Source organism: Osmerus mordax, chromosome 28 (genome assembly GCF_038355195.1).
Source record: "Osmerus mordax isolate fOsmMor3 chromosome 28, fOsmMor3.pri, whole genome shotgun sequence".
In the NCBI taxonomy this organism is placed as follows: Eukaryota; Metazoa; Chordata; class Actinopteri; order Osmeriformes; family Osmeridae; genus Osmerus; species Osmerus mordax.
In genome coordinates, this window is record NC_090077.1 from 2,580,567 (window position 1) to 2,596,037 (window position 15,471).

The 15,471-nt window shown below is 50.0% G+C and overlaps 1 protein-coding gene across 2 annotated transcripts in view; it reads left to right on the top strand.

Moving 5' to 3' along the window:
* dtx1 (deltex 1, E3 ubiquitin ligase) overlaps positions 1-15,471 on the top strand; it is a 33,086-nt gene that overhangs the window by 1,210 nt on the left and 16,405 nt on the right. For both annotated transcript variants that reach the window (XM_067231263.1, XM_067231262.1), the window contains exon 2: positions 132-773. In XM_067231263.1, the coding sequence (XP_067087364.1) occupies positions 515-773 (259 nt within the window). In that variant the 5' untranslated portion in view covers positions 132-514. The remainder of the gene's footprint in view (positions 1-131; positions 774-15,471) is intronic.

Genomic DNA, 15,471 nt, shown 5'->3' on the forward strand with positions numbered 1-15,471 from the left:
TGGTTTCTTAGACCTATCCATTAGATTAAAGCATTGTTTTTATTGATGGCTCCTCTCGTGACTTAACGGTCGTGATGTATTTTTTTTTTCTTCATTTCAAACTCAAATGACTGTACTTTTCTCTTACTCAGAGTATCTCGTATTTGGTGAGCGTTCTACAGAAGTCGGAGTCTGGCTCCCACAGAAGCTTTCCACTGCAAAGCTCATCATCTGCCACTTCAAACATCACCAGCCACAAGAGGAACGATCCTGCCTTCGACATTTCAGAAGACGCTGATCAAAGACAGAGAAACCGCACTCCAGGAAGGACCTGGGGGAGGATACCCAGTCGGACGACCCAGATGACTCCCGTTTCCCCAAAGTCCACATGACCAACGAGTACATAAGCGACTGCTGACACGCCGTTTCTTCTCTCTCGACGATGTTTCGGCCACTTTGTTGACCCTCCGGGTAGTCGTGGACCTCTGGCACAGCACTTGCGACAGCTAAAACCAGCAGGCACCACTGAGGGCAGATGGCTCGTCCAGGTTCTGGGGTGCTGGTGTCGGTCAACGGGCTCGGGTACCCCCCTCAGAACCTGGCCAGAGTGGTGGTCTGGGAGTGGCTGAACGAACATGGACGCTGGAGGCCGTACAGTGCGGCCGTGTGCCACCACATTGAGAACGTGCTGAAGGGGGACGCCAGGGGGACGGTGGTGCTGGGACAGGTGGACGCCCAACTTGCTCCTTACGTCATCGACCTGCAGTCCATGCACCAGTTCAGACAGGACACAGGTAAGAACACCTGCATGTCAATAGTGGTTTAGAGGGAACTGGAAAAGTAGGTATAGCTTACTGTCGTTCTTTTTTTTTTTAAGTTAGAGGGAAACGAGAGGTGAGTATACGATGACAAAAGAAGAGGATAGATTCCCTTCATCTCTGTGCACTCTGAACAGAAATGTAAAAAATGGGCAACTATATCTAAAGTGTGTGGATTATTTTCAATTATACATTTTAATGGATCTGTAAGGGAACAGAAATTAATTCAGGTTGAATTGTGGTTAGATCTTACCTGTTCTTTTGCCAGCTACTGTGCAAGACTGAGGTAGCTGTACTGGGATAAAGTGATTTCGGGAACCCTGACGAGCCACAGGTTGAAGTGGGCGTCACTCCCCTAACAGAAGACAAAGCACTCAAGGGAATATCAGTGGTTGTGGATGAAAAAGATGAGTTAGGGCCATCTAAATCATTCAGTGGTCTTTAACGCAGCAGCTGTGATGTCATGACCTTGCCAAAGGTCGCAGGCACTGAGGCAGCTGTGCATTTATCAAGTCAGCATGCCCTGTACTCATCAGTTCATACTGTACTCGCCCCAGGTTTATTCAATTACATGAATAAAATAGGACCGTAAAGATCGTTGCGATTGGAAGCAATTTTTTTTTTTCTTATTGTGCCTCTCCACGGCACAGCCATACCCAGCTTTGTGGAGAGGACTCAATCAATCTTTCATGTTGTGTAAAATGGCAGCAGAATGGCATTCCCCGGCCCAGTTGATAGAGACGATGCAAAGCACTGGGTGTGTGGATGTCTGGTTGATATTCTGCGTGTTAAAGATGAAAGGTCACAATCAATAAGACATAAGGCTTTTGTTTTCCCCAGTTTCCCCAGCTTTAGAAAATCTATCACGGTCATCTGCTTGCTTGTTTAGAGTTGCGTTACACTGCTGAGAGAGGCACGTTCGGAGAGGAAGGACACATTGTCGTGTCACCAGATAATCCAGACTCTTCTCCATGAGTTTAAACTCCTCTTATCTACTCTCCCTGTCCCAGTTTCTAGGGGAGAAGATGTGGGTTGCTGGAGTTTCATTTATTCCAAATATTATTGCGTCATATTCAACTATCATCCATCTAGGCAGGGATCAGCTGCAGTATTTTCATGTTACTGTTTTTATTTTCCAAGCTGCATCTCTGTTGACATTTCTGCCAGATGTCCCTGACCTACCCTAAGGGTCTTGTCCGGCCACATCAGCTAGACCAGTCACCACTGGTGTCCTGCTAATGCTGATGCTGCTGGGAATCTCAAGACTCAAGCGGATCACCATGTTTGGAGAGAGACAGCTTGTCTCACTGAGCTGTTTTAGCCAGCATGTGTGTTTGGTTTAATCAAATCAACTCTCATTCACTATTAGAGGTGCATTCCCCTGGCTAAAAGTAATTGTTTAGAACTGAATTTATGGGCTTTTGGCAATTGACTATATTTTCGGTCTGTACAGCCAGCTCTTTACGGCGACAATATTCTAGCTGGTGTGAATGTGTCTGAAGCAGTTTGTCCCTGTAACCGTCACTCTGTGTGACGCTTACAGAGGAGCCCAGGGTGATTTCTGCCGTCCCTGTCGCCTCACCCTGATAGAGGAGGACATAGAACTGCACATGTGTCTGGCTCTGCCGGCTGTGACATGAGCCAGCCAGCCGTTTGTCAGCCATTACCATGGCACCGTGGCGCGAGCCCGACGTTTATGGCTCCTCCTTGTGCCGTTGCCTGTGTTACCTTCCCCCTCAGTTGGGATAAAACTGTCACGGCGAGGGGCTGAAAAACGGCCCCCGGACACCCACTGTCCCTGCCTCCTCTTCCTCCTCTTCCTCCTCCTACTTCTCCGCGCCAGCCGTGTCCCCAAACACAGACAGGCCCCCGGCAACCCCACTCCTATCAACCCGTTTCTGTCCTGCAACGAGGCCTAATCACAGACATCGGGGGATGAGGTGTTGGAATACAAGGGATATCGATGCATGTGCGATTTGCATGGAAGGCATCCGCTCTGTTTTTTCGTTGCTTTCAATACATCCGTGTACAGTGGATGTTTGACTTCTGTAGGACAGTCAGACGGGGGAAAACCGCAATCAATCGACTTGGTGCTTGGCCACCGTCGTCCCCCCCCGTTGGGGGAAACCCGACGGACCACACGCCAACGGCCTCTTCGTCTGAAGCATGTGTATTGGCCGGACTCCAGGAGAAGCGAAGCTGTCTGAGTGTGATTGGTGGAGAAGCGGAGCTGTCTGAGTGTGATTGGTGGAGAAGCGGAGCTGTCTGAGTGTGATTGGTGGAGAAGCGGAGTTGTCTGAGTGTGATTGGTGGAGAGCTCTGCCTCCGGGGTTTGTTTGCGTCCTCTGCCTGCAGTCTCTCCGGGCCCAGGCCTGTCTTCAGTGCCTTAGGCGGGGCACCCAGAGGTGGGATCCCGAGCCAAACAGAGCGGGCCCGCGCTGCCTAATGAGGCAGCAGCTCTATTTTAACCTCTCTCTTCCCTCTAATCGGGGTATGGTGACGGCAGGACGCACCACAGCCCGACTAGTGGGGCCTTTGAGATACCCCCAGATATGCGCTTGTTCACCACACATGGGTAACAGAGATCCCATCACAGCTGGTGTTGGGGGAGGTCAGGTCTAGTTCAAATATGTGGTAAGGTGTTAAAAATTGGATTGAATTCATTGCTGTGTGTGTGGGTGTATGTGGAGACTTAGAGGGATGGCTAGTGTAGAAGGATATCTAGTGAAAGGCTGGGGATAGGTTGGATCCTGGCCAGAGTGGATCGATCCATTTCTCTCCCCAGAGGGGTGTTTGAACCTCTAAACACTGCTGCGGACTGATCCCCTTTCACTCCTCCCACTCCCACAGCTTAAAACTACGGCTTATCGGTCATATCTATCCAATCTCAACACGCTGTGATAGGTGAGTCTGATGGCTCTCACTCTGTGATAGGCCAGTGTGATAGCTCTCACCCTGTGATAGGCCAGTCTGAGGGCTTAACAGTCTGTGATCGGCCAGTCTGATGGCTCTCACACTATCCTTTGTTACCTTAACCCTGGTTTTTCCACTGGTCTCTTCCTCTGGTCTCTTCCATGCCTGATCATGGAGATTCAGCACAGAGAATCAAAATAGCAATAAAACTGTTACATTCAAAACATGATACCAACAATATGTGGAAAACCAATCCTGGGGAAAAAAATAATAATTGTTATCCATCAACCAGTTAATGACTAATGTTGATATGTTTTGCAACCACAATCTTTAATGGTGTTATTCTTTGCCATTATGAAAACATTTGTAACCTCCTACAGTGATGGCTCTCTCTCTCTCCCTATTCTGTGAGATTAAAAGTCCCCTGTGGATTGTTCCATTGCCTGATAGAGATTATCCGTGCAGTCACACACAGCACTATCAGTGGCCCCTGGCTACAGTTGCTATGGCCTGCCTCGAGTGTTGTTCCTCCTTCTCTGTTTGTTTTGGTTCTGCAGGCGTGAGAACCCCCTCTCCTCTGACCCGCTTTCCCTACGGTTATATGGCCCTCGTTGACTAATTAGGGGCGAGAGCGTTGGCGATGGTGGGAAAAGCCTGAGGGGAAAAATAGACACATCCTTGCGTCAGTGAAGGCAGCGACTGTGGTGTGGGTTTACTGGAGATGCTGAGAGTAGCTTGTTGAGGGTGTGTGTGGTGTGCAGGTGTCAGGGGAAGGCTGTGAGCGGGTTTCTTTGCTTGCGTGTGTGTCTAAAGTATGTGGCTAGGGGGATGTTTTTTGCAGTGTGTGTGCGTGTGGGAGGAAGAGCAGAGAAGGATTCCCGCTATGTACGTGTTACAGGTCAGGTACATGTATGAGTTGGTCCCAGAGGTGTGAGATCTTGACTTGAATGTACGACGCATTCAAATCCCAAGGAGAAGATCAAAGCTATTCATATCGGTGAAAACAGAAGTCTGTATTTTACAGTGGGACCTGTGTATCCATAATATGAGTTGTCATAGTAACCTTTCCAAACAGCGGATGCTTTTCAAACGCTTGTTCGTTCATTGTTGCCGTTCTAAAAGCACATTTAGCTCCTGGACCACAACTGCTCTTTTAGCTACGTGTTGGATTGATAGTGAATTCCACCCTATATGTGTAGGTAGACAGAGTAGGTCCTTCACAACACAGGTAGGATGTTGAATTACACAATGGGGTTATATTGAGCTGCAGCAAAGTAGCTAATTCTAGATTAGATAAGGCTGCATAAAGATCAAGGATCCACAGAGAATAAGACTAGACCGACTGCCCTCATTTGCCTATCATCACTCTTACCTCTGATGTCATTCTGTAGTTCACGGCTAACCACCTCAACAGCTTTAAGTTTGCGCTTTTCAGTGATTGAAACCCCTCGTTATTTCAGCTCGAGAGGAAGTGATGTGGCTGGCAGAGGAAGGAGGGACGAAAGACGGAGAGAAAATGAGAGGTTGAGTGTTTACCTGATGTATAGTGACAGTGAGGTGGAGGGAAGGCATAAACACCGAAGCACAGAGAGGGAATTGAGCTGTGCACAGGGAAGGTGTAATTCTCCTAGCTTGCCCCCACCCACCCACCCTCTCTCTCTCTCTCTCTCTCTCTCTCTCTCTCTCTCTCTCTCTCTCTCTCTCTCTCTCTCTCTCTCTCTCTCTCTCTCTCTCTCTCTCTCTCTCTCTCTCTCTCTCTCTCTCTCTCTCTCTCTCTCTCTCTCTCTCTCTCTCTCTCTCTCTCTCTCTCTCGCTCGCTCTCTCGCACTCTCGCTCTCTCTCGCTCACTCACTCACTCGCTTGCTCTCTCTCTCTCGCTCGCTCACTCACTCGCTTGCTCTCTCTCTCTCGCTCACTCACTCGCTCACTCACTCGCTCTCTCTCTCTTTAAATTCCAACATGCCACGGACCTAGAAATTGCAGAATGAGTTATTTTGCAATGTCAGGATAGCATTGTTAATATTCCATTTGGATTGAAAAATATATGCATGTAAATGCACTAGCCTGCTTATCCTTATCCTATCTGCAGAGAGGGGTACCATTGCTCTTTGTCCAGTCTCGGATCTCCTCCAGTCCCAAAGGGAACTATCCATGTTTGTAGTTCCCTCTACCAGGAAATTGACCCTGTCCATATTTGTAGTTCTGTGGGATGGATGGGGCCTTAGTGCCCACTGTGTGTGAGCCTGGACCTCTGAGACCTGGACACATGTTCAGCGCCCGGCAGGGAGGGCCGGGCCTCATGCATCAGGCACTAACGGCTTCTCTCTGTCTCCCTTCAACCTCTAATCCCGTGAGTCACCACTCTTAACTTCTACAGAGGATATCTTTCTATCTCATCGAGCCGGCTGCTCTCAGAGGCACTCTCCAGTGCTCTCTTATCAGAGTCAGAGTGGTAGGTCACTCAGATCATAGCCATCCTCCCCCGGTCCTCTGTGACAATGCTAGGAACCCCACTCCCTTCATCTCAAACTCTCAATCCATGTCGAGGACTTTCAGAAAATGATTACAATTATCTTAAAAAATATATATATTAACTTTATGACTACCATTATGTCATGAGATAGGTCATAATTCTTCATAAGTAATGATGATATTGAAGACACAGGCAGACTGGGGTAAGATGGTGGCAGTATTCTCCATCTGTAGGTTTCGTTCTCCAAGCTTGATTTAGTTATGGCATCATTTGTCTATTAAACTGCTCTGAGCTCAGGTTTCCTTTGAAATATTCTAGAAACTATCCTCACTCCTTAACCTTTTCCCATTCATCACCAGAAGAACCATTAGTTATATCACAGTGACCACAAATGTTTAAATTACTAATTGAACTGGTAGCAGTAGAGGATTGTACACATTTCCGTGTCTAAGAGATTTATGATGAAAGAGCAACCCATGGTTTTTAATGTACTCAAATAATAAAACCTTGCCTGCGGATATGCATGTGTAACTGACATGTATATGGGTGTGTGAGAGGACCAGACCACCGCAATATGGAAACAGCACACAGTCTCTCATTCACCAGATTTACGGGGCCAAATATGTTCGTTGTCAAAACGTCATTGACGTTTGTTTGAACTGTGCGGTCAGGAAACATGATTGATGAAAAGGACAATCAATTAAGAACGCTAACAGATGTCCAATGAATCCAGCTGTGAGACGAGAGCTGCTGACGCTGCATTGTCTCAGCCGAAAGAGCCCGCTGAAGCCTTTGAGAACGAACCATTCCTTACTTAGGTTGTCATAGCACGAGGGACGAGGCTATGACAACCGGCTATCTGTCTTTTCTGACTGGTTGTGTTTTTATCGGAAGAATCTGTAACGCGCACGAGAGAGCATTGTTTCGTCTGAGAGAAGAATCTTGATCGAAGCTCTCGCTGTGCTTTAGCCGCGAGCTTCCGCACGGCTCACTTTGCAAGGCGAGGAAGAGCTGCCTTGATCTCTCGCAGTGCAGATCACAGGACGGGGATTTTGTTTTGGTTGGGGTCTTTTCTCACATACAAGGCGCTCTGTAATCACGCTTCACTGTGCTTCACAAAGGTGAAAGCAGCCGTGTGTCTCTCTCGGATTAGGGGTTCTGAAACTCACACGCACACACATTGACATTATTGTGTAAGTGAGAAAACAGTTCATTAGCCTTCTGTTTAACTTGGTGTAGTTTTATAGTTTAAGTAGATTATTGATTTGCTATTTTGTTTTTGCATCTTAAAGTTGTAGTGTCCCTTAATTAACAGTGTTCTTGTGGGTGTTTTGTTTTTGGTGCAGACTGTGTGGTTCCCTGTGGAGTAAGGCGGTGGGGCCCAGGGCTGCTTGTGTGTGAATCCTCAATCCAAGCAGTCAAATGCTGTCCTGGAGACTAATGAAAATGAGAGGGGGAATGACTGCGACAACCCCCGAGACGACCTCACGTCTGGCTGATAACTCTGGGGTTCACTTCCCCCCCCCCACACACACACACACCCACACATCCACAAACTACAATCACTTATTTTGATTGTTTGCAGCACGGCCACTCTGCGGAATATCAATGTGAATCTCCGGCGTTCTATACCCCCCCCGCCCACCCCCTCCCCCCCCCCCCCCCACCTCCCCTGCTCTCCTTCTTCCTCAGTGTCACCTGTAAGTGCTTCTAAATCGCAGTTCTGGTCTAACTCCAAGTCCTGTGACTGGCTCAGAAGCATCCTGCCGCAGCCTGTGAGGTGAATAATATTCGCCAGGTGCTCTTGGCAGAGCTCCCCTCCACCACCACCCCCCCACCCCCCCCCACCCCCCCTGCGCTGTCGACGCTGAACGAGGCTCCGTGCGCAGTGCACGCCTTCACCTTCCAGACGTCTCATTAATAATGACAGCCCACGTGCCCCCTCCCCTGGGCTTTCTTACTACCGGCTCAAGGTGAATTTTCATTGACTTGGAAACGGCCGTATTCATTAATTCCGATCTCTGTCCCTCACTCGACGGGCTTCCAGTCAGTCAGACGTTTGTCTGCGTGAGAGGGTGTCGGAGGAGACACAGCAAAGTGATTTTTCCCCCGTGCAACATGTTTTGTGCTTTGACGTTTTGGGCTGCAGATGGTTTCCTAGTGAATATGAAAGGCTGAGCAGACGATCAGTAACAGCGTGTTCTCTCTCCCGCCCCTGTCTTGTTACGTCTGTTCCCATCTCATCTGAACAAGTGAACGATGAGATCGCTTTGATCGCAGTGGAAACTGTGGACTACAAAACTTCTTTCTTTGTCTTTCACACAATGAATTATTTCTGGTTTTCTTCCACAGTAGTTGAGCATGCCTGTTCCCAGAACAGTAGAAACACTGCACAATAGAATACTTCTGGCCGTGACACATTATACAGCAATGAGTATGAGTCTACCTCAGGGGTTCCACCAATCTCAGTAGTCTCTCGTGGTACCAGGAATTCCTATTTCATCAGCTTTCCAGTCATCCTATCCCCTTTACTCTTTACCACCCTGGTACAGCTCTCACAGAGGCTGAGCTTGTTGGGTCCTTTTAGATTTGTCAAATGGGTTTACCAAAGGGCTGTGACCCAATCTTCAGGCAATGCTGTTACACCTTTTGAGCCTTTGATGAAGCCCTCTATGCTTGTGATCAGGGCTAAAGTTCGACAGTTTGAAAACTCCTCCGGAAACTTTGAAACAGGGTCCCGACCCTGATTTAGAGCCTGAACGTGACATTTAGTCTTAACAAGCACACACTGGTCCTCAGCAGGCTTCTCCCAGTGTGCCTTGCCAAGGAGGCTGTCTTTCCTTCATTCCTTCATGTTTTGAAAAGAAAGAGATGTCAGGCAGGCGCCGTGGCCGGATGTTATTGATCAGATACGGTGGATCTCGAGGGTTTCGACGGTACTCCACTTGATGTGTCCTGCCTACATGTAACTGTCTGTGTTTCCTGTAACCCAGTTCCTCTGCCTGTGACGTGACTATCCCTCATGTTTCCGATGGCTTTCTGCTGATGTGGCGTAACGTTTTAAACAGGCTGGTGTCTGACATGAAAGGTCTTGTCACACACATAAATACTGCTCTAGGCATGCGAGGGGTGGGGGGAGCGGAGGGGGGTGGAGGGGGGCGGAGGGGGGTGGGGAGCGGAGGGGGGTGGGGTGGGGCGAGCGGAGGGAGGTTTGGTGAGCGGAGGGGGGTGAGTGGAGTGGGGTGGGGTGAGTGGAGGGGGGTGGGGAGGGGGGTGGGGGGCAGAGGGGAGTGGGGGGCGGAGGGGGGTGGGGGGCGGAGGGGGGTGGGGTGAGTGGAGGGGGGGTGAGTGGAGGGGGGTGGGGGGCAGAGGGGAGTGGGGGGGCGGAGGGGGGTGGGGGGCGGACATGTGCCTGTCACTCTCTCAGGCAGCAAGTGAAGGCAGGAGAGATGTCGCCTGCTCACGTGCAAGGTCACCTGTCAGATAGGCCTCGGAGCCACAGCGCAGCACCGTGCTTCCAGATATGGCACCAGCAGACACCTGCCCCCCCCCCCCCCCCCCACCTCTGTACCAGAGAGAGAGCCTGCTAACAAAGGGCCTGGCTGCTTCCCTGTCCACCCACCTTGGTGACAGCTCTGGCCTGTGACATTCGTAGGACACAGTGGCACACTGCAAAAACGCATCTATAAAATCGAACCAGGCTTGTTTCAAGTTGAAATAACTTACCTCGCAACTTTATTTAAGTAAACGACTGGCAGCCAAATGAAGCATAAGCATCATTTTAAGCATAAGCATGCTCATAAGTCATATTTTTGCACTTGAATGTGACAGGGCGTGTTTGCAGTGTCCGTGTGTGTGAGGGAGGGAGGAGCGAGGAGGGAGGAGCGAGGCCGTCTGCTCCGCCTGTTGGCGCCTGCCAACGAGCCTGCTCATAGGCCTCCTCCTGGTGTGAAGTGGAAGCGAGGGAGAGGGGGTGACACACACACACACACGGGCGAGCGCCGAGGAGCTGTCGACGAGGTGGCAGAGAGCCGACGTGGCTGAGGCCATCGGGGAAGCTAGTTCCTGGGTCTGGCAGGAGCGCTCGACGGAACAGGAACCTCACGCGCTCGAGAAATCTGTTTTTTCGTCGTCGGCTTTTGTTCCGTACCGCCGTCGCTGCAAACTGTGCATGACGACTGGCTAGGCCCCCTGGGGGGGAAGGAGGGGGTGGTGGAGTTGTGTGGATGGGGGGGGGGTCACAGTCATCCTCTCTCCCCAGGTTGGTAGCAGGACTGAGTCAGTACAGCGGGGGATGATTTGCTGCAGTATTCACTTCGTAAGCTCGCTTGGCTGAGAGTGAGACATCCTCCCTTTATTCTGCTCTGGCAAAGCTCCTCTCCTCATCAGAAAACCTTCCCCCGCCCCCCCCCCCCCCCCCCCCCCCCCCCCCAACCACCTGTACACTCTCCTCCTTTCTTCCTCCTGCACGCTGCCTTGAGAAAGAAGCTGTCCAAACTGGATTTCTAGGTTGCTCGTCAATGCACCTGCCTAAACTTCCAGTGTTATATAAAGCACTGCACCGTAAAAGGGCTTTGGTGAAGGGATGTGAGGATTGAACCGAACTGGAGAGGGAGAGGAATGTTTATTTCCTGATGATGTCAGGGGTGTATTTTTACGAGACTGGTGTGTCATTGCGGTCAAGGTCTCGAAACTCAGTCTCAGGAATCCAAGCCTCCTACTGTACTGTAGACCTCACCTCATGACTCAGAAGTTCATGTTCACAAGCATCTTTGGTATGAGTCATGAAAGTTTCCATCGCGAGTGCTGATGCACCAACATTGATTTTTTTTGGTTTTACTTTTCTACACATTCAGCAGATCTTTCGGATCATGTTTTCCTCCCATGATTCCGTGTTTCGGTATTTCCATCTCCGCTATTCGTCTTTCAGCATGCTGTTATAGGAGCGCTGGGTTGATTGTATGTGAAGGCCCCTTTTCATGGGATGAAACAGAAGGTTCCTTTCAAGCTGTGCTGCGGGCTTTACGGAAAACTTCAAACACACTTCAATTACTTTGTTGCCCCATACTGTAGCATTCAATTGAATATTTATTGTGAAGCTTACAACAGCATTGCATATGCTGCAGATGCCGTATTCACAAAGAGAATACTGTACTTGCGGTACAGGATAGGATTTTACAAATACATCGTTTCAAACTGATATTCAGGCTCTCAGCATGAAAACTAAATCATATTCTAAAACATGTCTTGGGGCCTGCATGCTTCCTTTGATTTCTCTATGACCCATGATCTATCAAATGTTGGACAGTGCATCCAGCAGACTGTACAGACATAATTAGCAGGACCTGAACTGACAAGGTTTCAGTCATATACCACATTAACAAGTAGTACCTAGTTGCACAATCTGAAATGTCCTTATGCTGGTTGGTCATTTGAAATTAATATTAATACACACACTATACCCATGGATGTCTTAAACAAGATGCATTGTAAATCCTGAACGACCATTACCGCTTTGTTTACAGTTATCCAATTAACGATGCGAGCTGATTCATATTTCACTCGTTGCTTTGTCTTTGGTGAGAGCTGTTATATTTCCCCCCGGCCACTGTGTTCGCAGAGCCAGACTAGACCTACATTACCAAGCTTTAAACAGCAGTCAGGCAGGACTGAGCAGGCTGGCTTATGGACCTGTGACTGCCCTTTCTCACTCTGTATTTAAAACTAAATCACGGCGCTATGTTTTAATAAGCGCTGGGTGCCCTCCGGGGAAATTGGAGACGCTTGTCAATTACCAAGATACACAACAAGGCTCCCATCAGACGCCTGTCCTCCGCCTGCTAACGCCAGGACACAGCTGCCTGGGAGGCTCTCTGGAGCCCCCACAGTCTGCAGCCAGCCGGCATCTCCTTCTGTGTCAGGAGACGCGGGGAGCGGGAGTGTGGTCTGAGATCAGGTTGCAGACCAGTGAATGACAGATGGGGAAAATTTGAAAAATGTGTTAGTTAGACGGCGTTGGGGCGAAGCCAGTGGGGGGGGTGGGGGGGCGTGGGGGGGGTGGGGGGGGGGGTGGGGGGGGGGGGGGTGGGGGGGTGGGGGGGGGGGGTGGGGGGGGGGGGTGGGGGGGGTGGGGGGGGGGTAATGGAAGACTGGCGTCAGCAGCACACATGAGATGAGAGAGTGGAGGAAAGGACAGCAGCACACATGAGATGAGAGAGTGGAGGAAAGGACAGCAGCACACATGAGATGAGAGAGTGGAGGAAAGGACAGCAGCACACATGAGATGAGAGAGTGGAGGAAAGGACAGCAGCACACATGAGATGAGAGAGTGGAAGAAAGGACAGCAGCACACATGAGATGAGAGAGTGGAGGAAAGGACAGCAGCACACATGAGATGAGAGAGTGGAGGAAAGGACAGCAGCACACATGAGATGAGAGAGTGGAGGAAAGGACAGCAGCACACATGAGATGAGAGAGTGGAGGAAAGGACAGCAGCACACATGAGATGAGAGAGTGGAGGAAAGGACAGCAGCAGGCTGCCCTGTTGGCACTCTGCTCTGGGAGAGTGGTAGTGGGAAAATACGCATGCACGCACACACACAGTCACACACACACTTACCCACCATAACACACACATACACTGGGGGCTTCCATGACAACGTATCCTACCTCTGCGTTTCTGTGACAACAAAGCCTGGACCTCATGCATTTTTCAGGGGTTTTCATCACAGTCAGTTTTATGAGTGCCATATCGGTGTTCTGTCAGCACCGGGCCAGATCATTCTGTTAGGGGTTCTGAAGAACATTCGATCTTGGCAACTGACACACCGGAGGGAAGCATCGATACTGTAACACAAACACACAAGCCTCGGGAGGATTTACCAGCACCCATGTAAAGTTAAAGGAGTTTCTTTTACAGTAAGCATCACCATCACCATACAGAGAAATCTCTTCCACTGTCTGTGTCAATGCTGTTGGTTCTGACTAATGTCAGCTAGATGTGCACTCAAGAGTTATGCCATGATTTAACCGAACAGTAGGTTATGCAACTGACATTTTTTGTTAGGATCAGCAAATCCATATGCCCGAGAGATGAGTAGTACCAGAATAGCATTAGACAGGCTAAGCTGCACTAGGACATAAGTACAAATAATATCTGTGTTCTATGATTTGGATCTGCCTTCCTTTCACTTGGGAGGGCCTTGTATTGTCCAAGTGGCTGTCAGGCTGGACGCCGTAGCACCTCCTCCTTTTGAGAAGCGAATCCAGAGACGACAAACAAAGACACGCTCACCCTGAACTCACCTCAACATGCGTGACACGAGGTCGGGCGCTCACGGTGAACACCTGACATGGTGATACATCACACAGCCACCAGTTACCTGAGGGGACTGCGTCCGTGTTGGGCAAGGACAGCTGGAGGATGTCATGTGGGGCGAGGCGGTATAGGGGGGGGGGGGGGCACTTCCAGAGGACGGGAGATGGAGAAAGTGAGACCATATCCAGAGGAACATACGGTCAGACAGGAAGTGAACACTCTCTCCCTCGGTTTTCCTGTTAGGAAGGGCTGGGGAGAGGTCACAAGGAGAGTACCAGGAACTCAGAGCCCTCTTCCTGGTACTAGGAAGAGCTTCCAGTCCTATACACACGGTCGTTCAGTATTAGGGGCTGTGAGGAGGGAGGTTCTTCACGAGGTGATCGAAAGATACTTCCTGATTCGGAGCCTTTCGTGATTCGTCAACCCGTCGATGACCTGCTCTGTCGCCTTGACCCCCACACCGACCTCTCCATGAACTAACACCGGACAGGATGTGGTCACTTAGCTGGGAATGTGGGTGTTGCAAGTGGCCAGCCCTCTTCTTGAAAGGCCATATCCTCTGGTTCACATCTAACAACAATCTGGGATGGGGGAGGGGGAAAACACCTTCTAAACGCACTTGTGCCAAAGTAACTAAATTTTTTATCAGATTCACTTATGTGCCTAACTGCTTATAGTATATATTTAAGTAGAGTTTGTTCTGTGCCACCAGGACCGAAGAACAATTAACCAAGCTATTAGCTCTTAGAGAGAGATACTGTTTATCTTTCTTTATCTTTCTTTTTTACCGTCGTTGGAAACCACAGTGGATTCCAAGATAATAAAACATCACAATTAAATATTTATAGGACTAGTGTTACTTGACAGTTTAACCCGACTGCCGTTGACTGAGCTAGCGCTTTCAAAGAGAGTGTGAATGTGTAGCGTGCTAAAGTGTCCCGCAGGAGGAAACACAAAAAAAAAAAAAAATGTTTCCGTGTGAAGCTCCCAGTTACCGAGTCCCCCCTTCTCCTACATGTCCCAGCGGCGTCTCAGTGACGAGCCTTACAGGCAGGACATGCAGGACTGACAGGGTGAAGAAGAGACAAAAGATGAAGCCGCGAGTGCAGCTAGGCAGGAGGGAGGCTGGGTGAGCTCACACGAGACAGAGGGAGCCAGAGAGGAAGTGGATGAAAGCCTGAGGTGATATGTGAGGGGATGACTGACAGAGGAGGTTAGTGAGAAAGGCAGACGGTTTTCTGGGCAATAGGCAGGTTCTGTCGCTGTGTGTGGTGTGTGTGCGTGTGTCTACGTGTCTGTGTGTGTGTGTTCTTAGCAGCCAGCTCCAAATGAAATTAGCCGCCAAGCCAAGTCCTTTAGCAGAGTTTGCAGCAGGAAGTCAAGGTCAGAGCCGCTGATTCTGCTGATGAGTTGTCTCTGCTGGAGCCAGAGGGGGGTGTGCAGGCGGGCCGCATGACTCCAGGGTTGCCCCTGCCGCCACCCCCCTTCATCCCTCACCACACTCACGTCCTTCCATTATCACCCTGGTGCTCCTCGGCAAGGGAATGTGCATTTAGCCGTTAAATTAAATGTGAGGGACAGAGGGAGGGGTGTTCCCCACAAGAGAGCCCGGGGTACACTTAATGGCCATCAGACTGACTGGCTGGCTGGCTGACTGGTTGACTGGTTGACTTGGTTGTTATCTGGCTGGGTGGCTGGCTAGTCGGGCAGCTGAATGGCTGACTGCATGGTAAACTGGCTGGCTGGCTGGGGTGAGGTGGAGTGCAGGATGGAGATGGATGGGCTGAGGTGTCCTGATTTCCCATGCGACCACTGTAATGGTGTTATAATGGAGGCAGGAGCAGAGTGCCCATCAGCCAGAGGAACCACCCCTCCATCTCCCTCCCCCTCTCCTTCAATCTCCCTCCATCTCTCCCCTCCCTCCCTCCCCCCCTCCTCCTCCCCCTCCCTGGAGACGAGAAAACTAAAGA